Genomic DNA, 27970 nt, shown 5'->3' with positions numbered 1-27970 from the left:
CTCCCCCATCAATTTTGGCTCCATGCATGGGTTACAATTCTGATCTTCCAGAGGATCAGTTTTGCCCCTTGCAATTCTTTCGCTCTTAACTTATCTCTAGATTCCTGTAGGATTCTCCACCTTCTTTCAGCATTACTTTTAAGCCCCCCTTACCAATCAATAATATACCAATTTATGTTCAAAGACTTGTTCTCCAAGTCCTCAGTGGCAACAGTTTCCACAGATTCATCACCCTCCTAAGATGAGGAAATTGCTGGAATTAGCTATAGCTATACAAACGTTAAAGGTAAATATTTTTCCCCAGTTTAGTTATTGTTTTCCTTCTTTATACTTGCAGAGTTCGAACAGTAGGAATGCCTTGCAGGATAATTGGATGCTCTTATTGTGGGATGTGGGAAGGCTGGGAGAACTCCAGCAATCCTGATGACTTCACCTGAACAAAGTACATCCAGCTGCACCTTCTAACACTCCATGTTAAGGAATTGGAGCCGGAAATGGAGGAACAACAGATTATTTAGGAAGCTAAGGGGGTGATAGATAGGACATATGGAGAGGTAGTTACACCCAAGGTGCAGGTATAACTGGTATGACTGTCACCCAGGGTATGACTGGGTGACAGTCAGAAAGAGTAAAGGGGTTAATCAGCCAGTACAGAGTACCCCAGTGTCAATCCCCCTCAACAACACTTTGGATACTGTTGAGGGGAGGATGATCTAGAGGAAAATTACAGCAGTCAGGTCTCTGGCACTGAGCCTGATTCTGCGATTTATAAGGGGGGGCGGGGGGAAGAGACGACCTGTGGTGATAGGGGGATTCACTAGTTAGGGGAACAGAAAAGAGGTTCTGTGGACAAGATTGAGATTTTTGGATGGTATGTTACCTCCCAAGTGCCAGGGTCTGGGACATCTTGGATCAAGTATTCAGCATTCTTAAATGTGAGGACTTAATCCAAGATGCCCCAGACCCTGCAAGTCGGGAGGCAACATACAATTGGACTATGTAGGTACCAATGACATGGGTAAGAAGAGTGACGAGGTACTGCAAAGTGAGTTCAGGCAATTAGATGCTAAATTAAGAGATAGGACCACCAGGGTTGTGACCTCAGGATAGTTGCTAGTGATGCCAGAACTAGGAAAATTATACCATCTAACATGTGGTTAAGGAGTTGGAGTAAGAGGGAGGGCAGAAGATTTTTGGATCTTTGGGCTCTCTTCAAGGGCAGGCGGGACCTGTACAGAAGAGACTGTTTGCACCTGAACTGGAGAGGGACTAATATCTTAGTGGAAAGGTTTGCTCGTGCTACATGGGTGGGGTGGTTTAAACTTGAGTTGCAAGGGGATGGGAGCCAGAGCGCCAGAACAGACTGCGGAGAGGTTGTAGAGGCAGATGTTGTTAAGACCTCAGATAAAATCAGGAACCAAAAGGTTGAGCTTGGTGTGACTCATGTACTGAACTGCGTATGTTTCAATGCAAGCAGTATCGTAGGAAAAGCAGATGAGCTGAAGTCTGGATAAACACATGGAATTGTGATATTGTAACCATTGGTGAGACATGGTTGCAGGAAGAGCAGGACTAGCAGCTCAATATTCTGGTGTTCCATTGTTTTAGAATGGGCAGAGTAGGAGGGATTAAAAGGGGAGGGATGGCTTTACTAGTCAAGGAAAATGTCACAGCAGTGCTCAGTCAGGACAGACTGGGGATCTCGTCTAGCGAGGCTTTATGGGTGGGACTGAGGAATGAGAAATGTATGACCAGATTAATGGGTCTGTATCATAGACCATCTAACAGTCCGCAGGATTTAGAGAATAAATTTGTAGAGAGATCACAGTCTTGCAAGAAACACAAGGCTGTGAGAGTAGGTGATTTTAACTTCCCACTTATTGACTGGGACTCCCATAGGGAATGCGATAGGGCAGGTGACAAAGGTTTGTGTAGGGGAACACTTTGCATCTAGTGATCAAAAGCCTTCAAAAGTGAAATTTTGAGAGCACAAATCTTACATGTGACTTTTAGAATAAAAGGTAAAGATAACAGGTTTAAGGAATCTTAGTTTTCAAGAGATATTGCAGCCCTGGTTAAGAACAAAGAAGGAGGTGCGTAGCAGGTTTAGCCAGGTAGATACAAATGAGGTACTTACGGAGTATAAGAAATGCAAGAGAACACTTAGAAAAAAGGCCAGGAGGGCTAAAAGAAGGCATGAGATTTTGCTGGCAGACAAGGTGAAGGAGAATCCTAAGGGATTCTGCAGATATTTTAACAGCAAAATGATTGCAAGGGACAAAATCAGTCCTCAGGAAGCTCAGAATGGTAATCTATGCATTGAGCTAAAAGAGTCGGGAGAGATCTTAAATGATTTTTTTGTGTCTGTATTTACTCAGGAGATTGGCACAGAGTTGACACAAATGAGGCAAAGCAGCAGTGAGGTCATGGACCCTATACAGATTACAGAGGAGGAGATGTTGCTGTCTTGAGGCAAATTATGGTGGACAAATCCCCAGGGCCTGACAAGGTGTTCTCTCAAACATTGTGGGAGGCAAATGCAGAATTTGCAGGGGCCCTAGCAAAGATATTGAAATCTCCCTTAGCTGCGGGTGAGATATCAGAGCATTGGAGGATAGCTAATGTTGCTCTGCTGTTTAAAAAAAGATCTAAAAATAAACCAGGAACCTATAGGCCTGACATCAGTTGTGGAAAAGTTATTGAAAGGTATTTAAGGGACAGGATATATGTGTATTTGGACTGATTAGGGATTGTCAGCATATCTTTGTGTATGGTAAGTCCTGCCTAACCAATCATTTGGAGCTTTTCGAGGAAGTTACCAAATAGGTGATGAAGGCAAGGCAGTGGGTTTTGTCTACATTGAATTTAGCAAGGCATATGACAAGGTCCCACAAGGGAGTTTGACCAATAAGGTTCAATTGCTTAGCATTCAAGATGAGGTAGTAAATTGGATTAGACATCGGCTTTGTGGGAGGAGCCAGAGAGTGGTAGTAGAGAGTTGGCTTTCTGACTAGAGTCTCGAGACCAGTGGAATGCCACAGGGATCAGTGCTGAATCCATTATTGTTTGTCATCAATATTAATGATCTGAATGATAATGTGGTTCACTGGATCAGCAAATTTGCAGGTGATACCAAGATTGGGGGTGTAGTGGACAGTGAGGAAGGCTATCATGGTTTGCAGAGAGAATTATATCAGATGGACAAATGGACTGAAAACCAAGATAGGTCTTACTCAGCGAATGGTAGGGCACTGAGAAGTACTGTAGAACAGAGTGATCTGGGAATACAAGTGCATAATTCATTGGAAGTGTTGTCACAGATAGATAGGGTCATTAAGAAAGTTTTTGGCATTTTGTTCTTCATAAATTAGGATTTTATTCCTAAGAATGTAGAAGATTGAGGGGAAATTTGACAGAGGTATACAAATATATAAGGGGTATAGATAAAGTAAATGCAAGCTGGCTTTTTTCACTGAGGTTGGGTGGGACTTCAAGCAGAGATCATGGGTTAAGGGTGAAAGGTGAAAAGTTTAAGGGGAACATGAGGGGAAACTTCTTGATTCAAAGGGTCATTAGAGTGTGGAACTTGCCACCAGAGCAGGTGGTGTATGTGTGCTCAATTTCAACATTTAAGAGAAGTTTGGATTGGTACATGGATGGCAGGGGTATGGAGGGCTATGGTCACAATGCAGCTCATTGGGAGTAGGCAATTTAGGTTGTTCAGCACAGACTAGATGGGCTGAAGGGCCTGTCTCTGAGCTGTATTTTTCGATGACCTCCATGATTCTATCTCAGTTCTAAAGGGAAATCTTTCTCTTCTGAGGTGATGCCCTTGGATCCTAGATTCTCCTACTAATGGAAGCATCCTCCCTGCATCCACTCTATCCAGGGTTTCCGTTTCAGATTTCCACCAGCTGCAGAGTTTTGAATTTCATTGGCTTTTATTTTATTGGTTTAGTGATCGATAGGATACCTACTCCAGACATAATTTCTAATTGTCACTTATGTTCTTGTCATTTTTGTCATTTTGTCATTTTTCTGATAGAGTTTGAACAAAGTTTTTTTTGAGCAACAGTCTCTAGCTGAAACTTATTTTGCACAGACTCTGAGTTTACATTCCAAAATTGGGGTTTTCAGTACAAACTTCATTTGAAATCAATCAGATCAGAAGGGATTGAGAGAGGATTATTACACTCATTGAGTGCTGCTGGTGTGGAACTCTTGGTCTGAAAGGGATCCAAAGGCAGAAACACTGAACCATACCTTGATAAACCTTTGAGAAGCCATAACTTGCGATGCTTATGATCTGGATCTGGGAAGTAGGATTAACCTAAAGTCCATTCTCGGCAAGCATGAACACAATGGGCTGAATGGCCTATGCCCATGTGGCAAATTTCAATGATTCTGTGACCCTAAACTTATTCGACTCCGAAGATGAAGTTTGCAAAGGCGACCATTTGAAATACGACCTCCTGTCTTTCCCACAGATGTAAATGCTAAAGGTGTCATCCTTAAAGCTTTTGAACAATATCGTCTTAAAACTTGCATTAATTTTAAGCCTTGGACTGGGGAAGCTAACTACATCTCCGTATTCAAGGGAAGTGGGTAAGAGCATGATTTGGTATTCCTCTAAAGACTGGTTCACTTTCTTTATTCGTTGCTGTTTTATCCATTCAGTTCCTCAGGGTTGATAACTAAGTACGTACAGTACTGGGACATTGTTCTTAATATATGGCGAGGGTTGTCTTCCACTTGTTCATGCCATATGGACTTTGCTAGTGAGGAATGCATTTATTATCCCCGGGCATGTTATGGAATTGGTTTATTATTGTCATACGCAGTGAGAGATAGTGAAGAGCTTGGCTTGATTACAGATCAATCATTACACAGTAGAGAGGAAGGTAAGACACTGACAATGGAGATTAACGTGTAACAGCTACAGAGCAAGGGCAGTGCAGGTCAACAATAAGGTGCAAGATCATAATGAGGTAGAATGTGCGGTCAAGAGCTCAATTTGTCATACCAGGGAATCACTTTATGGCAGTGGGTTAGAAACTGTCCTTGAGCCTGGTGGTAGGTGCTTTCAGACTTCTGTATTTTCGGTCTGATAGAAGAGGATTCTCTTAAGAAAGCAACCAGCATATTCAAAGACCCCACCCATCCTTAAGGCAGTGAGAAATGCAGATGGATTCCAAGGAAATTCCACACAGAAAATGCTGGAGGAACTCAGCATGTCAGGCAGCATTTGGGAGGGAAATAAACAGTTGACTTCTCAGGCCGAAACTGTTCATCAGGATTCTCTATTTCCCTCCAGAGATGCTGCCTGACCTGCTGAGTTTCTCAGGTGTGTGAGTGTGTGTGTGTGTGTGTGTGAATGAATAGGAAAATTTGAGAAGAATGTAGGCCAAACATGGGGAAATGGGATTTAACTTGCTTAGCACATGGTTGGCATGGAGAAGTTGGGCCAAAGGCCTATTTTCATGCTCTATTAATCTACATGGAAAGAATAAACATTTCCTTTCCTCAAGCACCCCGCAAAATTCTCCTTCTCTAATACCAAACCCATTCTCTGTTATCTGACAATTCCTTTAGCTTTGTCCTCTTCCAATTGTTGAAGAACCAGCTCCAGGTTTGACGTGAATCTCTCTGTGTGACAGGTGTTGGTCATCGGTGGGTAATCATCAAGTTGGCAAGCAGCAGCTCTCAATCGGAGAGAGATGTGAAAGAATTGCCACCATTGAACATGAGTTTCTCCATGCGCTGGGATTCTGGCATGAGCAGTCAAGACCCGATCGTGATGACTACATCCAAATAATGTGGGACAGGATTGAAAATGGTAAAGTCAGGTGACATCCTCCAAACAGGTGTCCCAGAGCCAGGTTTGGACACTTAGTCAAGTGTTTAATATGAAGATGAGAAAGATGAAGATTGGCCCTTTTGCCCAAATAATTCATGCTGTCCAAGATGACCATCCAATCTACTCCCATTTCACCCATAATCTTCTAAATTTTTCTAATCCATGTACCTGTCCATGTGTCTATACTGGTAAAAAAAGAGAATTACTCAAGCGAGCATAGACACAAGGGATTGCAGACACTGGAACCGGGATCAAGAAACAAACTGTTGGAGGAACTCAGCAGGTCGAGTAACATCTGCATTGACACTTCACGTTAAGACACTGCATTAGGACTGAGAATGCAGGGGGAGGTCGCTGGTATAAAGTAGTGAAGGGAAGGGGTGAGGCATGGGATGGTGTGTGTTGTGGAGCCAGGTTAGGGGGTGGTGAGGGAGGGGTGGAGGGAGTGTCAAAGGCTGGAAGGTAATTGGTCAGTCAACAAAGGGCTGGTGGTATCTGATGAGTAAAGATGGCAGATGGAAGCAGTTTGGAACAGTTCCCCTCAATACCCCTTCCCAGCTGCCAATCATGCCTTCAACATCACCTTCCTCACATCAGGTGCCAGCACCTGCAGCCTTCACATCACCTCTCAGCCTCCGTCTCTACCTCCTCCTGCCCATCAACCCCCTCCTCACCTAGATCCATCAATCACCTGCTAGCCCCTTCTTCCCCACTCCTCCTCACCTCTTCATGCTGATGTAGAGTCCCGATGAAGAGTCTTGACCCAAAATGAGTCTTGCCTCCACAGATGCTGCTCTCTAGCAGTTCATTCTTCATCTAAACTGAGGTGAGCTGCTGGTATTGCAAGGTATTCAAGTGCACATTCTAGGGCTATTTAAATGTGCTACCACCTTTTCAGGACAGTGAGTTCCAAACCTCCACTCTCTAGGTGAAGTAATGGTCCTTATCTTCCCTCTAAACTGCCAACTATATATGCCCCTTACTTTGGCATCTTTCAATGCTCTACCTCAGAGACTGGTGCTGGTTGAGACATTGAATAGATTCAATGATCAGATAGGTTTCTGAACTACTGACCGGCAAAGGACACTGGGCGAGAAAGTAGAGTTGAGGCTAAGATCATTTGATCCACAAGATTAGCCAGTGATGGAGAAGGTTCAAGGAATTGTTGGAGTAACTCAGTAGGTCAGGCAACACCTGTAGAGGGAAAAAGACAATCAATGTTTCAGATCGAGACACATGAAATTGGGAGAGCAGAGAGAGTTAGCATAAAAAGTTTGCAGGGGATGGGTAGGGCAAGAGCTAGCAAGCAACAGGGGGTTTTAGATGTAGTGGGCAGACTGGCAGTTGAGCAAAGGAAGGATTGACAGAGCGACAAAGTCTCCTCATAGAATTACAGCTTGGCGAACATAGATCGTGCCTGTTTGCTCCAGCATGACCAGCACCTAATTTGAGCGTTCTCTAAGAAATTCCTTGATGAGCTTTTGTTTCAATTTATTCAGGTAAGCAACACAATTTCAATAAGTACGACGACAAGGTGTCCATCTCACAGAACATACCGTATGACTATACCTCTGTGATGCACTACAGCTCAACCGCTTTCAACAATGGCTCAGAACCAACAATTGTCACCAAGATTGCTGAATTCAGTAAGGTGATCGGACAGCGCATGGAGTTCAGCGATTATGATCTCCAAAAAGTCAACCGACTCTATAACTGCAGTGAGTACCAGTGTTTTGTGGGCAGTGTAAAAATATGTGAAGATTAGTGAAGGTGGAGGCACAAGAGACCACGGATGTTGGAACCTGGAGGGATTCACAAGCTGCTGGAGCATCTGTGGAGGGAAATAGACAGTCAACGTTTTGGGTCTTGGATCCAGATGAAAGCATCTTGACCCAAAACATCAAGTTAATATCACAACACAGATGCTACCTAACCCACTGAGTTCCGCTAGTAGCTTTTGTGTTGCTGGAGATATTGTGTGTGTTGGGAAAGATAGAGTCACAGGGACATGCCTAACAATACAACCCTTCACTAATCCCATGTTTAAAAATTCTCTCTGTATTTCTATCAACTCTCCCGCCCGTCCCAGATTCTTCCACTCAGCTACACAGCTGGAACAATTTACAGTGGCCAGTTAACCCTGCTAAAGGATAAGATGGTTGGTAGGTCAATTGGTCACTGTGTGTAGGTATAGGTGAGTGGTAAAATATTAGTGCAGAGGGATTTGTTGAGAATACATGGAGAATAAAATTAAATGGGATTTGGTCAGCATTAGTGTTCAATAGCCTGCATCGATTCAGTGGGCTGAAGGACCTGTTTTCTTGCTGTAGAAGGACAGCTGCTACCTCACTGTTATAAGAGCAGTAAGATGAGATGTACTTTTGAGCTCACAGTCTACCTCACGTGACCTTGTACTTTATTGTCTGCCTGAACTGCTCTCTCTCTGTAGCACTTTATTCTGCATTCTGTTGTTGTTTTCCCTCAAAGCACTGATATGATGAAATGATCTGTGTGGATGGCATGCAAAACAAAGTTTTGCTACATGTGAGAATAATAAACCAACCTATCTTTCTCTGATTCTCAGTGTAGAGTGTGTCTGCGCTTTACTAGACACACCTGCTCAGCTGCTTGTTAATGCAAATATCTAGTCAGCCAATCCTGTGACAACAACTCAATGCATCCAGTTGTTGTTCGGATCAAGCATCAGAATGGGGGGGAAAGTAATGTAACTGGTGCTAGTTTGGGTATCTCAGAAACTGCTGATCTCCTGGGATTTTCATGCCTTGCGATCTCTAGGCTTTACAAAGCATGGAGTGAAAAACAAAATCATTTTGTGAGCAGCAATTCTGTTGGTGAAAACATGTTAATGAGAGAGGTCAGAGGAGAATAGCCAGCCTGGTTCAAGCTGACAGTGACCACACTTTATGATAGTGGTGTGCAGAAGAGCATCTATGAACAGACAACATGTTGAACCTTGAAGTGGATGGGCCTATAGCAGTTGAAGGCCACACAGCAGTTTCCACTTCTGTACCTAATAACGCAGCCACTGAGTAGATGTTGTTGGCCTTCAGCAGCTTAGCACTGGGGACTTGGGGCTCACTCTCTGCTGTGTGGATTTGCTTGGGAATTGGACACTTGTGATTGGGCAGTCATATTGCATAGAAACAGGCTACTCTGCCCAGCATGTTTATTCTGATCCATCTGCATGAATCCCACTTTCCAGCTGCTGGCTTGTAACCTTCCTTATCTGGACAATTCAAGTGCTTGCCCAGATGCTTCTTAAACACCAGCAATAACTCCTTCCAAGACACTATCCAGCAGTGTGTTCCAGGTGCTCACCACTCTCTGTGTGAAAAAGGTATGAAAGGTTTGCAGGAATATTGTCAAATTGGTTTGTTATTGTCACATGTACTGAGATACAGTAAAAAAATCTCTTTTTGCATGTCACCCACGCAGATCATTTCACCACATCAGTGCATTAAGGTAGTACAAGGGAAGGCAAAGTATAGAATAAATTGGATGAGCTCAGGCCAGCATGAATGAGTTGAGCTGAAGGGCCTTTTTTCAGTGTTGTATAACTCAATGACTCTAAGTTTCTGAGAAAGGAGAAGCTTACAAATCAAGAAACTATCGACCCAATGACTTGGCCTCCACAGCTGTCTGTGGAAATGAATTCCACAGATTCACCATCTTCTAGGTAAAGAAATTCATCTCTGTTCTAAAGGGATGACCTTCTATTCTAAGGGTGTGCTCACTGGCTCTAGACTCTCCCACGTTTGGAAACATCCTCTCCATGTCCTCTCTATCAGGTCCGGCAATATTCGGTAGATTTCAATGAGGTCCACCCTTACTCTTATAAACTCCACTGAGTACAGGTCCAGGGCCATCTAATACACCTCATGCTTTAACCCTTTGATTTCCTAGATAATTTTTGTGAACTTACTCTGTATCCTCTCCAATGCCAACCCATTCTTTCTTAAATATAGAGCCCAAAACTGTTCATAATACTTCCAATGTGGTCTAACTAATGCTGAATAAAGCCTCATACAGAGAAGCCATTTTGTTAGCCTGAACAGTTAACACCACAGTTACTGGGACTGGGAGCCCTACATTTGCATTTATATTCTAGTCCTCTTGAAACAAATGTTAACAATTCACTTGCCTTCCTCGCTACTGACTCAACCCACAAGTTAACCTTTAGGGAATCCTGCACTAGGACTTTCAAATCCCTTTGCACATCCAATTTCTGAATTTGCTCTCTGTTTAGAAAATAGTCCCTTCCTTTACTCCATCTACCAAAGTGCACTTCCCTATACAGTATTTCATTTGTCACTTCTTTGTCCATTATCCTAAAGTGTCCAAGTCCCCCTGCTTCCTTGGCACTATCAGTCCCTCCACCAAACTTTGTAACATTCGCAAACCTGCTGAGAGTTTCAAATATTTTCTGCTTTTAGTTACAAAAATGCAAATTCTTCTTGTCAAGGTAAAACGCAAACTCTCAGCTTTCTTCCCTCTTGTTTTTGGTTAGCCTCCTCGCTCAGCTTTTTGGACAGTTGCGACTTTGAACTTGAAAATATCTGCGGCATGATACAGGATCCAAAAGACAGCGCAGATTGGCAGCGAGTCTCCCAGGCTCCGGGTGGGCCTTCAACAGACTTCACCAACATGGGCAACTGTAAAGGTAAACACTTCCATTTCCAGCACAATTTAATGAGACGGTTTAAATTTCACTGTTGCGTATTTGACAGCATCTGCAAGTTCTTATTGCAATCTCTTACTGCCTGGGACAAGGAAGCTGGTACATGGGAACACCAATCCCTGTAGAGTTCCATCCTGACTTGGAAATTTGTTAGCAGTTCTTCAGTTGCTGGTTGATCTAAATCCTGGAACTTCCCTTCCTGTGGCACAGTGAGATCACCTTAACCTGAATGAAAGTGGTTCAACGATGTGGCTCACCAGCGCCATCGCATGGGCATTTAGAGACGGGGAATAAAGGTTGTTCTTGTCAAGGGTGCCCAAGGCCCAGAAATTAACAAATGATAAATACTTCAAAACCTGAATCAGAATCCACTTTATTACCACGTGTACTTATGTGAGGTGAAATTTGTTGTTGTATAGTGCAAAGACAAAATTATAGCAAGTAAGCAGATAGTGCAAAACAAAATAATAAGAAGCCACCTTCTCATTCTGGCTTCTGTCCCCTTCCTTTTCCATCCTGATGAAGGGTCTTGGCCTGAAATTCCAACTGTTTATTCCTTTCCATAGATGCTGCCTGATTTGTTGAATTCTTTCAGCATTTTGCACATGTTGCTCAAGATTTCCAGTGCTTGCAGAGTGGTTTGTGCTTTGGAATAATGAGTTAGTGTTCATTGGATCATGAACCGTTCAGAACTTTGATGGCAGAGGGGAAGAAGTTTGTTTCCGAATCATTGGGTGTGGGTCTACAGGTGTAGGTAGCTCCTCACTGATAGTAGTGATGAGAAGAGGGCATGTCTTAGATGGTGAGATTCTTTAATGATGGGTTCTGCCTTCTTGGAACACCAGCCCTTGATCATGTCCTTGATGATGGGGAGTGCTATTCCTGCGATGGAACTGGCTGAGTCTACACCCACCGCAGCCTCTTTCCGTCCTGTACATTGGAGCCTACATACCAGGCTGTGATGCTCTCCACTGTAGAAATTTAGAAGAGTGTTTGGTGACAGACCGACTCTACTCAAACTCTTGTTTCCTCAGGGACAATGCACCAACAGATAGTTACAGTAGCCTGAAATGCCAGGAGGGATGGATACTGGGGAGCAGTATCTTCTATTCCTGGGATGCTCACACCAATTTGCAAACCAATCACATTATCTGAACGTCAGCTAATACAATTGTGTGGGGAAAGGCTTTTAGTCTTCTCAAAATGAAACTCTGTTTGTCATGTAAGGCTCCGCTTGTTTGCATAGGCTGGTGAAGGAGATCCCACTGTGCCACAGGAGGGCAAGTTCCAGGATTTCGATCCCCCAACGTGGATGAACTGATAAATTTCCAAGTCTGAATGGTCCTCAACGTGGAGAGAACGCTGAAGGAATTCTGTGTCCCATGTGCTAGGTGTGCAGATTTTCATAGCAGACACAAGTTAGTCAATTGCAGAGATCATGCAGTGCCTGAGGAAGTGCAGCAAGGAGACCCGGAACCTCAGCGATATGAAGAGGAGGAGGAGATGCAAATGCTACAATCAGGAGAAGCACACAGTCTGCTGGAGGTACTCGATGGGTCAATGGGTCAAGCACCATCTGGGAGGGAAAAGGAACTGTTGACATTTCGATCAAAACCCTGCACTGGGACCCAAATTGTCAATAGTTCCTTGCCTTCCACGGATGCTGATCAACCCACTGAGTTCCTTCAGCAGACTGTGTGTTGATGTGAAACGGAGACTGAAGAAGCATGAGGACTGGGTAGAAGAGGCGTGCTTCCAGTGGCACATCCCTGGTCACCATATGCGTGCAGGGGGCAAGGATTGTCTGTGCAGGACATGAGAGGCTCTATGGTAGAGAGTCTCCAATAGAAGAAACCTTTAAATTATGAACCCCAGAGCAAGTCAGGTAGCCCTCTGCTGTAGTCCCAAAGTCAACCAGATGGTTCCCTACTCACGTGCCAAAGCAAGGCCTCCACTGTAGTCATAAAGCAAGCCAAGTAGCCCTTTACTCAAGCCCCAATGCAAGCTAGGTGGTCCTTCTTATCACAGGACACCATTGGTCAGTGGCAAGCCCAGTAATCAGTTACATGGTGCTTTGCGCTTCATCTGCACTGATTATTGATAACTGATCTGCACTTCAACTGAATGAATACCTGAATTGATTTTCTGAAATGGTCCACTGGTCTGCTAGACATTGTGGGGCATGGAGCTCATTTGTGCATTGTTCACTTTGTACATATGAAGGAGACAATGGAGTGACCACCTCCCAGGATCACCTGGTTCCATCATGGCATTTGGGATGTCCTGATGCAGGGACCCTACCTGAAACCTCAACGATCCCTTTCCCCCAGAGATGTTGCTCAACTTGCTGAGTTCTTCCAGCAGATTAGTGCATGCTGGAACTGGAACTGAAATTAGTTTATTGTTATTACCTGTACTAAGTGTAGCATCTGTGCCCCCAATTTACCCCCATTCACCAAGGGTGAACCACTGTCACCCCACCAACAGTGCAATACTTCGGTGTAAATACGGTGTAATGACCCCCTCCCCCAGTACAGGCTCGCAACACAAATACCAGACAATACACCAAAGGAGAGGAAATAATTACAACTTCATAGTTATTTCTTAGTGATGGGTTAGTAGAAACAGATAACCTAAAGGCGCCAAATCAATAAGTTTATCAGTTTGTACACATAATATTTTAACACGTGGGAGCTCAATCCCCCGGTTCCATCCACAACAACTTCCCGAGCTTTCGGCCACTGTGCAAATCGTCGATGTCCAGTATCCGGCACCCTGGAACCGCTGTCCGCTCCTCACACGTCCGTCCTCCTCGCTCGCCTCCTGAAAAAGACCGTGAATTCCTGCTCGGCTCACACACATACAAGATAGCATAACAATTCTCCATTGGTTGGTTCCCTCCTTATCTGCAGTTATAACCCAAACATACCAGCTACAGAGACCCATTACAGCATTACGGAGAAGCCATTTCATTATAACAATACAGAGAAGCCATTTTGTTAGCCTGAACAGTTAACACCACAGTTACTGGTACTGAGAGCCCTACATAAGGTACAATCCTGCTTTACTGTTCATATACATCAATCCATTGCATAGTGCATTTTGGTAGAACAAGATAATGTTGATAACGCTGGCTGCTTTACTGAGGCAGTGAGACGTCCAGGCAGAGTCCATGGGAGAAAATCTCACATATCTGAGCTTGGTGCCATGGCAACTTCTCGCGTCTTGCTTTAGCAATCGACATTGTGTGTGTCTGTTTGTGTGTGTAGGTGGGTGGGAGGCAGGGAAAGGGTTTGTTTTGCACTGGTTGTTTCACTGCTTGTGTTCTGTGTTGTTCTGCTGAGCATCATGGATACACTACATTGGCCCCAGAGTGTGAGTTAACACTTAGCGAGCTGCCCACATCCTTAGATGTGTTGTACATGTGATAAATAAATCTGAATCTGACCCACTCCAACACTGTTTCAATTTATTTTAGCTAACTCCATTACGGTTTTATTGGCATCCCAAATGGACATTGGGATGAAATGCAGCAACTGCTTAATCCACTGAAAACAGACAACCTCCAATTTCGTAACAAACACACTTCACAAATGAGGTTTCTTCTGTGTGGCAGGTAGTGGATACTTCATGCACTTCAGCACCAGCTCAGGCCCGGTGGGACAGAAGGCCTTCTTGGAAAGCAGGATATTTTACCCAAAGCGTGGGTTTCAATGCCTCCAGTTCTATTCCTTCAACAGTGGAAGCGACAAAGACGAGCTAAACATTTGGGTCAGAGTTTTCAACAAAGAAAATCCCAATGGTACTTTAACTAAAATTAGAGGAGTAGAAGGTAGGTTATTGAACAGCAAAGAATACATGAGTTTCAACAGTAATAAGATCTTTGTCATGTAAATAATAATAATAATAATAATAATAATAATAATAATAATGGACACACTCAGTGGCCACTTACTTTAGAAAACCGGTATAACTTCTCGTTAATGAAAATATATAATCACACCAATCATGTGACAGCAACTCAATATGTAAAAGCATACAGTTATGCTTTGGGAAAAATGGCAGATGGAATCTTATACAGACAAGTGCAGGGTATTGGACTCCAGTATGACCAACCGGGGTAGGTTTTACACAGTGAACCGTAGGGTACTGAGGAGTGCAGTAGAGCAAAGGGATCTGGGAATACAGCTCTTTGAAAGCAGCATTACAGGGTCGGAAATAAAGCTTTTGGCACATTGGTCTTCATATATCAAAGTACAGAGTGCAGGAGATGGGATGTTATGTTGAAGTTATACAAGCGTTTGTAGGGCCTAATTTGGAGTATTGTGTGCAGTTTTGGTCACCTACCTACAGAAAAGATGTAAACAAGATGCACAGAGAAAAATTGCAATGTAGGAGAATGAGTGGAGATTTGATGGAGGTGTACAAAATTAAGAAGAATACAGATAGGTTAAATGCAAGCAGGCTTTTTCCACTGAGGTTAGGTGGGACTATAACCAGAGGTCATGGGTTAAGGATGAAAGGTGAAAAGTTATAGGAGAACACAAGGAGAAACTTCACTCAAAGGATTGTGAGAGCGTGGAATGAACTGAAGCGCATACAAGCTCGATTTCAACATTTAAGAGAAGTTTGGACAGGTATATGGATTGCAGCGGCATATAGGGCAATAGTCCCAAAGCAGATCGATGGGAGTAGGCGGTTTAAATGGTTCAACATGGACTAGTTGGGCCAAAGAGCCTGTTTCTGTGCTGTGCTTTTCTATGACTCTTTATGGTCAAGGAGTTCAATTGTTTATCACACTAGACATCATAACTGGGAGGAAATGTGAGCTAAGTGACCTTGACTATGAAATGATTGTTGCTGCCAGATGGGGTGGTTTGAGTGTCTCAGAAACTGCTGATCTGCTGGGGATTTTCATTGGCAACAGCCCCTACCCTAAAGTTTGCAGAGAATGCTATGAAAAACCAAAAAATATCCAGTGAGTGGCATTTCTGTGGGTGAAAACGCCTTGTTAATGAGAAAGATCAAAGAAGAATGGCCAGAATAGTTCAAGCTGACAGGAACACAGTAACACAAATGGCCACATGTTATAACAGTGATATGCAGAGCATCTCTGAATGCACAACACTTTGTTCAGAGATGTTCTTTGAGATGGAATACAGCAGCAGAAAACTACAAACATACTCTCAGTGGCCACTTTATTGGGTACAGGAAATGCACAATAAAATGGCACTGAGTGTACTTTTTTCCCCCTTTTTTATTTTTATTGAACACAAACAAAAACCAAAACACTAAACATATGCTAACAAAGCCAGGGAATCACACATAAGCAGCAACTAATATGGAACTATTAACTTTAAATATACAATTAAACAAGAAAATCCACTCTAAAACTGTTGGACAGAAGGAACTATATCTAGAAGGAGTCACAAAACAGGAACATTTACAGAGATAACCCGAAACATTGACAGATTTGTAGAGTCTTTACAGCTTTCGGGTTATGGGAAGCTTTCAGAGTATTAACGTATAGTTTGAAGTCTGTTGTAAAAAATAAGGATGAAGGTTTCTTATTGCTGTATTTGCATTTATGGATATAAAATTTGCTGTAAATTAACAAAAGATTTATGATAAAGAAATGATCCCAATGAGATTTGGTATTATTAGTAAACCCAAATAAGACATTTTCAAAACAGAAAGTAAAATCCACATTGATATATCGATCTATAAATTGACAAACATTAACCCAAAATGTTTTAACATATTCACAATCCCAAAACAGATGAAATAAATCCTCTGGATAAAAACCACAAAAAGAACAGTTAGTTTCAATATCAGAATTAAACCTTGTCAAATAAACATTGCTTGGATAATATCTATGTATAATTTTAAATGACATTTCTTTAATTTTATTCCTCAATAAAAATTTATTAAATAAGCCCCAAATACTCCTCCACCTCAGATTCCCCAAGCGACTATTCCAAAAACTAACAGCCGTAGGAATAGAAGTAATGTCTTTTTGAAACAAACTTCTAACACCTCTAATTTTTTTTAAAAAATGGAGGAAAACAGATCTTTTCTACAGCTGTACTGGATGGATCCAAGTTGGGTAATTCAGCTACCAAGTATGATGTAGTTCTAAACAACATAATTACACCAGAGGGAATTGCATCCATAACAACATCAAATTCTTTTGGAATCACAGGAAATTCAAAGGCGGATAAAAACTCAGTATAACCCAATAAAGTACTGCTTGAATTAAATAAGTGTTTAACTAACAAAATATTATTATCAAAGCAAACTTTATAAAACAAAGATTCATTCTTATAAGTTATGTTGTGGTTATTCCGGATAAAGTAACTACGTGGAGAATAATTGTGTTTGTAAATCAAAGACGAAGATAAAAGCATCTGTTTATGAAACTGAGATAAACGGAGAGGAACTTTGTCTATTTTGTAATTACATAAAAGAAAAAAATTCAATCCATCAACCTGGGAAAAGAGAAAAGAAGGAATACAATTCCATATAGAAGTAGGATTATGTAGAAGTTGTTTAATCCAATCAATTTTAGAAGTATTATTATGACTGTCAAAATTAAGAAAATTTAGACCTCCCTTGTCATAACTATTCATGACAGCAGATTTTTTTTATATAATGAACTTTGTTTTTCCATAAAAAGTTAAACAACAAACTGTCTATCAATTTACAGATTTTTTTTATCGATGTAGAAGGGGAGAGCTATATATATAATCCTGGAAAGACCTTCTGCTTTACAAAGCAAAACCCGGCCTTTCACAGATAAGTCCCTTTGAAGCCACTGGTTTAATTTTCCTTTGGTTTCGTCTATAAGTGGTTGAAAATTATCCACACACCTTAAGTATTCGTTTTTAACAATAGTTATCCCCAAATATGTAACTTTGTCTTTTACTGGAATATTATTAATTATAGATTGAGTGCAACCTTTAAGAGGAAACAATTCACATCTGTGAATATTTAAACAGAGGCCTGAGGCTTTGGAAAAAACAGAAATACAATTTAAAGCCAATGAGATTTCCAAAACATCATTTAAGAAGTCGTATCATCTGTAACCTGACTAACCAGAATATTGAAATGTGCACAGGAAATGCCTTTTAGAGGACTAGATGATGGAACAGGTGAGCAGTCAAGCACATAAAAGGAATAAATAAGGTGAGATAGGACAACCTTGTCTCACCCCCTATTCACATCAAGCCTCGGTGAAATCCCTATCTTCAACTTCATAGAACTATTAGCGTTTGTGTACAAAGCCTTAGCAGCCTTACAAAATAATGGACCAAATCCAAATTTACCAAGAGCAGAGAAGATAAACTGATGCTCAATAGTATCAAAAGCTTTGTAGAAATCTAAAAACAGTATAAAACTATCATTTTGAACAAGATGAGAATAATCAATAAGATCTAAAACTAATCTGACATTATTAGAGATATGATGACCCTTCATGAAACCTGACTGTGTTTCATCAATAATAAATGGTAAAACTATTTTCATTCTGTTGGCAAAGATTTGGGCCAGAATTTTATAATCACTATTGAGAAGGCAAATAGGACGCCAATTATCGATACATAATTTATCTTTTCTTGGTTTAGGAATTAAAGTAATAAGGCCCTGTGTAAAGAAGTGGGAAGAAATTCTTTATCAATACATTCTAAAAACAACTTTTGTAAAAAGGGAGCTAAGGTGTCAGAAGACATCTTATAAAGTTCTGCAGTCAGACCGTCCACACCTGGCGACTTACTATTTTTTAAATTTGAAATGGCAGCCTTAACCTCTCCCAAGGTAATAAAAGCATCACACAGGTCTTTCTGATCATTGGACAGGTTCCTAAGAATATTAATATCATTCATGAGATGTAGTGTAGATGCTTCACAATATTTTGAGCTATATAGTTTACTATAAAAAGGCAGAACAATATTTTGCAATTTTTTTAGAGTCCTCTGTAATCACACCATCAATATTAAGTTGATGAATGGAATTGAACTGGGCATGCTGCTTTTCTAAACGAAAGAAGTAAGCCGTACTCTGTTCACCCTCTTCCAACCATTGTTTCATGATCTCACATATGCACCTTCTGCCGTTATAACGCTAAAGATGTTTTAACTTGCCCTTTAACAAAGCCAGCTCCTCTTTATCTTTCCCTGAAAGGTTATCTGGAAACAATTCACATAAATTTGCAATCTTTGAGATCAAGGCTTTCTTCCAATTTTCTTTTCTTTACTAAATTTCACTACTGTATTTCCTAAAGAATTTGGCAGATTCAAATCTAAAAGGGAATTATTCTCTACCATCGCTTTATGTACAAAGTAGGTTGCCAGCTTTTTAGTGTGCAAAGAGACAACTTCATGCCCCAAAATTGAATTATTTAATTTCCAGTAAAATTTAAAATTGGAATCAGCTGAAGATAATGCAGTTTGTATATGGATAGCTTTATGATCTGTTAAAGGTGAGGGAAAAAATTTAAAGTGACATTATTATTTCTTAAGGTATTGGATAGTGACCAGTAATCTAGTCTAGACATGCATGTAATAGATTTATTAGTCCAAGTATAATTTCTAACACCAGGAAATTGCTCTCTCCAAATATCTATGATACTAAACTTCTGAATAAAGCCAGTTAAGTTGTTACAAGTAGAGTGTTGCCTTTGGTGGTCATCAATCAATATTTTCATCTAATACCATATTAAAGTCTCCTCCCATAACAATAAATACCTCAGGAAATTTAGAGAGCCAATAATCAAAACATTTTTCCACAATCTCAAGTAATCTATCATTATCATTTCTAATATTATAATCATAAATATTAGCAATAAGAAACATTTTACCACAATATTGAACAATAGGAACCAAATAATGTCCATTAGTATCCGCCTCAGAGTGCAAAACATCTCCTTTAGAGTTAAACATCAGAATACAAACACCTGTAGAATGTTCAGAATGATGGTATGCGGCAAGATGGCGCCGCCTGAAGTCGCAAGTTTTTATGCTTGAGATAGTGTGTTGATCTTCATCTCAAATTTTTAATAATATATCACAATCCCGGTCTAGTGTCGCTCAATACACGATCATTTACCATTTTTGAAGTTTTCTTTGGCTTTGGAAGACATATTTTGTGTTTTTTATTGTCGCGTGGTGGATGATACCATGTGCTTTGGAAAGTTATAATGCCTTCAAAGAAGCCCAAGAACAAAGAAAGAAAAAAAAAATTGGCTGAAAAAGAAAATTGGCTGAAAAAAATCAATGTTCAGTCCTTCCCTGAAGATATAGAGTCTGGAGTCCCTTTGGTAAAGTCTAGTGCTGCTGCTTCGGAACGGGAGCACAGATATTCCCAGCTTCAAATTCCGGAGGTCGACCCCAGCCTGGGGCCTCCTTTACCTGAGTCAGACCTCGACACTCTGGTGAACCTGCTGTTAAAAAGAAGAAAGCAGAGGTCACTTTACAAACTATAGCACAGTTAATTAACAATAGATGCGATGATCTGGTGTTGAGAATTGGCAACAATAAAAATAGCATCGATGACATTAAGAAATCCCTCGACTTTATTTTTGAAGAGGTGAATACCTTGAAGTCTGATGTTGTGCAGATTAAAGGGACTTGCACGGACCACAAAAAGAGAGTTGAGACTTTGAGTTGAGGCTGAACGAGGCCGAGTGTTATCAGAGAAGGTGGTATCTGAGAATCCATGGCATTCCAGAACAAACGGATAAAAAGAAAGTAACTCAAATATGCCAAGCAGTAGCTCTGGAGGCCAAGGAGGAGATTCTACTACACATGGATGTTGTACATCATCTCAGTCAGATAAGAGGGGATAAGAAGCCTCGGGTGACAATTATTCGATTTTCAAACAGAACCATGAGGGATCTGGTATGGAAACAAGCCAGAAAAATGAATACTTGCTCTCGCAGAGCCTGAGGATCACTGAGGACTTGACTGCAGCTGATAAGTTGACCCGACAGAAGCTATGGCCGCTGGTGGAGGCTGCTGGAAAAGATAGGAAGCGTGCTTTCTTTGCTGGGACCTGAGCTTTCATTGATGGAAGAGAGATACAAGCAGAATGGTAATATGTTGGTGTGGCAATTGGTCTACTACCTCTACTAATATTCAAATCTGGCCTTTGTTTATATAGGACTGGGATAGTTTTTTTAACCTTTATTATTAGAGATGAAGGATTCTTTTTGTACATATATATAGTCTCTCATAAGACTGTCTTTCTCACTTTTTTCTCTTAATGCCAAGGGACTTAGACACGCTGTTTAACGTAAGGCTTTATTCTTGTTCTTAAAGCAGCATAAACATGTGGACTTCTTTTTAATACAAGGGTCACACTGTGTGACTGAAGACATTAAACTATGGGAATCCCAGTGGGAGGACAATGTTTGGTTTTGACATGGTTCTGAACATTCTGCACTGAGTGTATGTCTTACTATGCACCATCAAATGATAACTCACTGATAGGGGTATAACTTGTGAGAAAAGATATCTGGAAACCCTACTGATTAGAAATATGACTTGTATCCAGAAATCCCATTGATGGGAGTTGAACTTTATTGGTGGCATGTGGGAAAACTAAACTCAAATCAGTGAATGAATGTGTTGGAATGAACAATCACTGGTAATGGTAAATTGGTTTATTAATGTCACATATACCAATGTACAGTAAAAAAAAAGTTGTTTTTCATGTTATCCTTGCAGATCAATTCATTACAATAATCCATTGAGGTGGTACAGGGGAACGCAATTTCAGAATGCAGAACAAAGTGTTGCAGTTGTGGAGAAAATCCAGTGCAGACAGGCATTAAGGTGCATGATTATAATGAGGTAGATTGAAAGGTCAGGAGTCCATCTTATTGTACTAGGAGATCTTCGAGCCCCGGGATTGAATCTGTCCTCAAGCCTGCAGCTACCTGTTTCCAGGCTTTGTACTTTCCGCCCAGTGGAGGGGAGAGATGAGAGAATGCCAGAGTGCTTGGTGCTTTTGATCATGTTGGTTGCATTACCAAGCCAGTGGGAAGTATCGACAGAGGCCAATGAAAGCATACAGGTTTCTGAGATGTGCTAAGCTGTGATCATAACTCTGTAGTTTCTGGATTAAACCTACGAGATTATTTTTTGAAGAATTCAGCCTTATGCAGAAGGAAATTTCCTAAACCAAACTGGTCAATATCTGATAAAAATCTGCAAAATCTGCAAAATCTGCCAATGTTGTTGACTCTGAAATGGTCTTCCAGCAGGTACAGAGAGTACTTAGAAATGGACAGTAAGTGTTGTCTTCTCCAGTGACATCCGGTTATTTGAAATGACTTTTAGTTTTAGTAAAATGAAATTTTGTTCCTTGTAACAGTTGCAGGTCTGAATTACTGGCAGATTCATCACGTCAGCCTGAATGTCTCTGGGAAGTTTCGTGTTGTCTTTGAAGGGGTGAAACTAGCAGCCTCATCCAATGGAGGGATTTCCATTGATGATATCAACCTTTCAGAAACCCACTGTCCAACCCATGTGTGGCACATCAGGAACTTCACCGATATTCTGAACAGAAGCCCGTCTGGAAACGCTGGGGTTATCTACAGTCCAAGATATTACTCCATTGAAGGTTATGCATTTCAAATCAGGCTCTACATGAATGGTACAAGTAAATCTCCCTTCTATCTTGGTATATTCTTTCACTTAGTCAGTGGTATTCATGATGATCATCTACAATGGCCATGCCCATGGATGCAAGGGACCATGCTCCTGATGGATCAGCACCCTGACATTAGACGGCGCATGTCACACCAGAGAAGTGTAACTACAGATCCGAATAAAACCCAAACTACAGGTCAGTCCATATCTTGCTTAGCTTTCCTGCCTCTGGTTTCAGTGTAGGCACACTAATGGCTATCTGATCTGGTTACAGGTAATGAAACATGGTTCTTCTGGGATAGGCCAAACAAAGTGGGATATCTGGTGACAGAAGCTGATGGCAGTCACTATTACCGGGGTCCAGGCTTGGGAATCGACGCTTTCTTATCCCATGAAAGACTGAAAAGTAGAGAGTTTGTCAAGGGAGATGATGTTTATTTCCTTCTAACCACGGAAGGTAGGGCTTTGTTTTCTGGATACTGCTTCTTACACTCACTGCACATCTATAAGGAGGAACAACTGGTCATAGAGTTATAGAAATGTACAGCATGAAACAGGCCCTTTGGCCCATCTAGTCCATGCTGAAACCATCTCAACTGCCTACTCCTATCGACCTACACCATGACCATAGCCGTCCACATCCATATCATCCATGCACCTATCCAAACTGCATACATGTTGAAATCGAGCTTGCCTGCACCACGTAGTCTGGCAGCTCATTCCACACACTCATGATACTCTAAGTGAAGAAGTTTCCCCTCAATGTTCTCCTTAAACTTTTACCTTTCACCCTTGACCTCTGATTGTAGTCCCATCCAACCATTGTGTAAAAAGCCTTCTTGCATTTCCCTATCTATACCCCTCATTATTTTGTATCCATCTATCAAATCTCCCCTCAATCTTCTACGTTCCAAGAAATAAAGTTCTAACCTATTTAATCTTTCCTGATAACCCAGGTCCTCCAGATCCAGCAAAATCCTTGTAAATGTTCCCTGTACTCTTTCTACCTTACTTATATCTTTCCTGTAGGTAGATAACCAAAACTGTACACAATACTCCAAACTAGGCTCACCAATGTCTTATACAACTTCAACGTAACATCCCAACTCCTGTACTCATACCTTGATTTATGAAGGTCAATGTGCCAAAAGTTTTCTTTATGACCTAATCTACCCGTGACACCATTTTCAATTAATTATGGACCTATAGTCCCAGTTCCCTTTGTTCTACCACACTCTTCAGTGCCCTACCATTCACTGTGTAAGACTTACTCTGGTTGGTCCTAATGACGTGCAACACTTTGCTCTTGACTGCATTAAATTCCATCTGCCATTTTCCCAGCTAATCCAGATCCCTCTGCGAATGTTGAGAGCCTTCCTTACTGTCCACTACACCCCCTATCTTTGTGTCATCTGCACTGCAAATCTGCTGATCCAGTTAACCACATTATCATGCAGATGTTGATATAGATGACAAACAACAATGGACTCAACACCGATCCCTGCAGCACTCCACTAGCCACAGGCCTCCTGTCAGAGAGGAAATGTCTACTACCACCCTCTGGCTTCTCCCACAAAGCCAATGTCTAATCCAATTTACAACTTCATCTCTAATGCTGAGCAGCTGAACCTCCTTGACCAACCTACCATATGAGGACTTGTCAAAGGTATCTGAGCATTTTGCTTTAATTGGTATGAAGACAAAAAATGCTGGAAGTACTCAGAAAATTTCTAGATGTATATTGTATGCAGTCCATATCTCTGACATTAAATGTACCTATTGAAAACTGAGCAGCATCTGAAACTAGAAGTAGAGTTAACATTCCAAGTTCACAATCCTCACTATCCTCATCATCTGGGAGAAACTCTCTTCTCACCACTACCATCAAGGAAGAGGTACAGGAGTATGAAGACCCACGCTCAATGATTTAGGAACACTTTCTTCCCCTCAGCCATCAGATTTCTGAATTATCCACAAACCCATGAACACTACCTCCCTATTCCTCTTTTGCAATCATTTTTAAATTATAACTTGTAATTTTTAAAGTCTTGCACTGTACTGTTGCCACGAAACAAATTTCGTGACATACACACCTAATACTAATTTTGATTTTGATTGAGAAAATGTTTTGGAATGTTCAGGTGTGAAGAAGTTACCGAATGTGATCTGGAGTGCAAGCTGCAATAAATTTCTAAGCCTGTATATGGATCTGCCAGCCACTTGCCACTTCTGTGGGCTGTAAAAGGCCACTTAGTACACGTACATGAAGTGTGCAAAGCTGCAGCCCCTTTTCACTTATCTAAGGGGACTTCTCCTTGCCTTCTGGCTGCATTTTAGACCCATCTTTTTCATAATTAGTTACCCAATACAGAGGGAGGCAAGGAGGGAGCAGAACATCCTCATCAATTTGTTTCTGGCGTTTGGCCGAGTTAGTATCAATGGGTCCTGGAAACAGGCAGCAGAGGGCTCCAACCGTGCTGACTGTCTGGCCATTTTTCTAGGGTTTCTGCTTGCTCAAGTAACCTTGGAGAAAAAACATGCACAGTCCAAAGATACAATAGAGGTGTTCTGGGACTGTTGGGTACCACAGGGGGTAAATAGAATCCTAGATGAGGATGGAAATACTTTAAATTAATTCATGTTAGCTGTCGTCATTGTCTCCAATGTTTTTGTAGCGTTGAAATAAATATATTTTTGAAAAAAACAACTGTGCTTGTATGACAAGATATGATGTGTGCTGTTCTCTGATCTTTCAGATGTATCAAATCTTGTAGCCAGTCAGCCTACACCATCAGCTCCCTACCATTCCACCACACCCCATCCTATCACCAACTTGACCAGCAAGCCAGCAACTGACAAACCGGTGACCAGCAAGCCAGAATTATGCATTGACTTTCAATGTCAAAATGGAGGAGTCTGCGTTGTACTGAATGGAGAGCCTGTGTGCAGGTAATTGCTTTTGTTAGTGTTCCCACGCCACTGATAATTTTGATTGCCATTAACTGGAAAGTACTTTAATTTTACATATAACATATTTAGTGACTTCAGGATACTTTACAAACAATCAGATGCACCAGATGTACCTGTAAATTGATAACAACAAAAAAAATGCTGGCAGAACTCAGCAGGCCAGACAGCATCTATGGGAGGAGGTAGTGACGACGTTTCGGGCCGAAACCCTCCTGATGAAGAGTTTTGGCCCGAAACATTGTCACTACCTCCTCCAATCGATGCTGTCTGCCCTGCTGAGTTCTGCCAACATTTTGTGAATTATTTATTTCTAGCATCTGCAGATTCACTCGTGCGCCTGTAAATTGATAAGTTGGTTCATTGTTGCCTTGTATATGAGGTACAATGAAGAACCTGGGTTTGCATGCCATCAATATAGATTATTTCACAACATCAGTACAAATAGAATACAGAATAAATTGTTACAGTTACAGAGGAAGAGCAGTGCAGGCAGACAATACGGTGCAAGACCATAATGAGGTAGATTATGAAGTCAAAAGTCCATTTTATTGTATTAGATAATCGTTCAACAATTTTATAACAGAGGGATAGAAGATGTCCATAAGACCATAAGTCCACAAGATATAGGAGCAGGATTAGGCCAATCAGCCCATTGAGTCTGCTCTGCCATTCCATCATGGCTGATCCCTGACCCACTCCATCCCATATACCTCCCTTCTCGCCATAACCTTTGATGCCCTGACCAATCAGGAAACTATCAACGTCCACCTTAAATGTACACACGGATTTGGCCTCCACCACAGCATTCCACAGATTCACTGCTCTCTGGCTAAAAAAAAAAATCCTCCTTACCTCTGTTCTAAAATGTTGCTCCTCAATTTCTGGATGCCCTCACCATAGGAAACATCCACTCCACATCCACCCTATCTAGTCCTTTCAACATTAGGTAGGTTTCAAAGAGATTCATAGATCACAGAATAGTACAGCACAGTACAGGCCCTTTAGCCCACAATGTTGTTCCAACTCTTAAACCCTGCATCCCATATAAACCCCACCTTAAATTCCTCCGTATACCTGTCTAGTAGTCTCTTAAATTTCACTAGTGTATCTGCATTCACCACAGACTCAGACAGTGTATTCCATGCACCAACCACTCTCTGAGTGAAAAACCTTCCTCTAATATCCCCTTGTGTTTGTGTCCTTGAGCAAGGCACTTAACAACACATTGCTCTGCGATGTCACTGGTGCCAAGCTGCATGGGTCCTAGTGCCCTTCCCTTGGACAACATCGGTGGCGTGGAGAGGGGAAGGCTTGCAGCTTGGGCAACTGCCGGTCTCCCATACAACCCTACCCAGGCCTGTGCCCTGGAAAAACCTTCCAAGGCACAAATCCATGGTCTCATGAGACTTACAGATGCCTATAAATATCCCCCTTGAACTTCCCACCCCTTACCTTAAAGCCATGTTTGAACAGTGGTGCCCAGTCTATCTTTTCCTCTTAATTCCCCCGCATCCTTCTAAATTCCAGTGAGTACTGGCCCAAAGCTGCCAAATGCTCCTCATATGTTAACCCTTTCATTCCTGTCCTTGAGCCTGGTGGTATGTGTCTTCAGGCTTTTGAATCTTCTGCCAGTGAGAAGATGGAGAAGAGAAAATGTCCAGGGTGGGTGAGATCTTTGGCTATGTTGGTTGCCTTACTGAATGCTTTACTGAGGGGAGCATGATGAAGGACCTCAGCCTGAAATGCCATCTATTCATTTCTCCATAGACACTGCCTGATCTGCTGAGTACCTCCAGCCCCTTCAGCCCACAATGTCATGCTGACCTTTTAACCTACTCTAAGATCTAACCCTTCTATTATAAGGATTACCCCTCAATAGTAATGATCAGTTCGGCACTCAGGGAATCTGTATTTCCTGACAAGTGCCTTTATTGGCCCAGTTCACAAGCATGTGAATTTACACAACTGCATACCTGTGTGCAGACCTACTAGGTTTCTCTGTCCCTCTATGAACAGTCAAAGAACTGAAAAGAGAATAGACGGGTAAAAGAGCCTTTGCTGGCCAGGGGTTCCTTGTGGTGCCAATGTAAATTCCATGTGTCTAATGTGGGGTCATTCTTATTCTTTCCCTTGTCGGACCAGTCTATGCAATGGACACACAAAATGCTGGAGGAACTCAGCAAGCCAGGTAGCATCTATGAAAAAGATTAAACGGACAATGTTTCAACCCAACACCCTTCATCGGGACTGCAGATTTTATCGTTTTTGTTGTGTTTCTTATCAATCTATGATGTTTCAGTTTTGTTGGTTTAAAGTCATCTGACTGACCTGTGTCAGATTCCCATTGATGTAACCAAAGGCTACAAGCAGTGTTGCTTTATGGCCCTTCCTCTAGCCTTGTGTCTAAGGTGACTTCCTTTGCTATTTTTCCTAACTCAGCCTGGTTCAAAGCAGTCTAACCAGTTCACCCAAACACTGGGCTCAGCTGTTTCTTCTACAAGTTTACATTTTACATAATAAAGAGCTTCTCATCTGAGAATGGTCTCAGGTTTAGTAGACCATTAGCAGAAATTTCTTGTGTCCATGTTCAACTGTCTGATTAAGTTATCCTTGAGTCAGAGCCAGTTCACCAAACAGTTAACAAAATGGTGGCTGCAAGGACAATCTCACAAAATGGCCTCCTCCACTACATAGCAAGAATAAAGAATTTTGTTTCTGTCTGTTTCCACTGCCCTTGCCTCATTCCTGTTCACTTATTTATAGATTTTCATTCTTTCTGACCATTCTTCCCTTCCA

At 41.6% G+C, this 27970-nt stretch overlaps 1 protein-coding gene across 3 annotated transcripts in view; it reads left to right on the top strand.

Moving 5' to 3' along the window:
- mep1ba (meprin A subunit beta a) overlaps positions 1 to 27970 on the top strand; it is a 75862-nt gene that overhangs the window by 29934 nt on the left and 17958 nt on the right. For 2 of the 3 annotated variants that reach the window (XM_059977096.1, XM_059977107.1), the window contains 8 exons: positions 4488 to 4605; positions 5658 to 5836; positions 7357 to 7575; positions 10386 to 10538; positions 14173 to 14388; positions 21927 to 22400; positions 22479 to 22661; positions 24961 to 25153. In XM_059977096.1, coding sequence (XP_059833079.1) covers positions 4488 to 4605; positions 5658 to 5836; positions 7357 to 7575; positions 10386 to 10538; positions 14173 to 14388; positions 21927 to 22400; positions 22479 to 22661; positions 24961 to 25153 — 1735 coding nt within the window. Of the gene's footprint in view, positions 1 to 337; positions 443 to 4487; positions 4606 to 5657; positions 5837 to 7356; positions 7576 to 10385; positions 10539 to 14172; positions 14389 to 21926; positions 22401 to 22478; positions 22662 to 24960; positions 25154 to 27970 lie in introns of those variants that run through there. The other variant, XM_059977115.1, reaches the window with a different exon arrangement.

Source organism: Hypanus sabinus, chromosome 1 (genome assembly GCF_030144855.1).
Source record: "Hypanus sabinus isolate sHypSab1 chromosome 1, sHypSab1.hap1, whole genome shotgun sequence".
NCBI classification, from domain to species: Eukaryota; Metazoa; Chordata; class Chondrichthyes; order Myliobatiformes; family Dasyatidae; genus Hypanus; species Hypanus sabinus.
The sequence above is the reverse complement of the archived record's forward strand: the minus strand, read 5'-3'. Positions and strand labels throughout refer to the sequence as shown.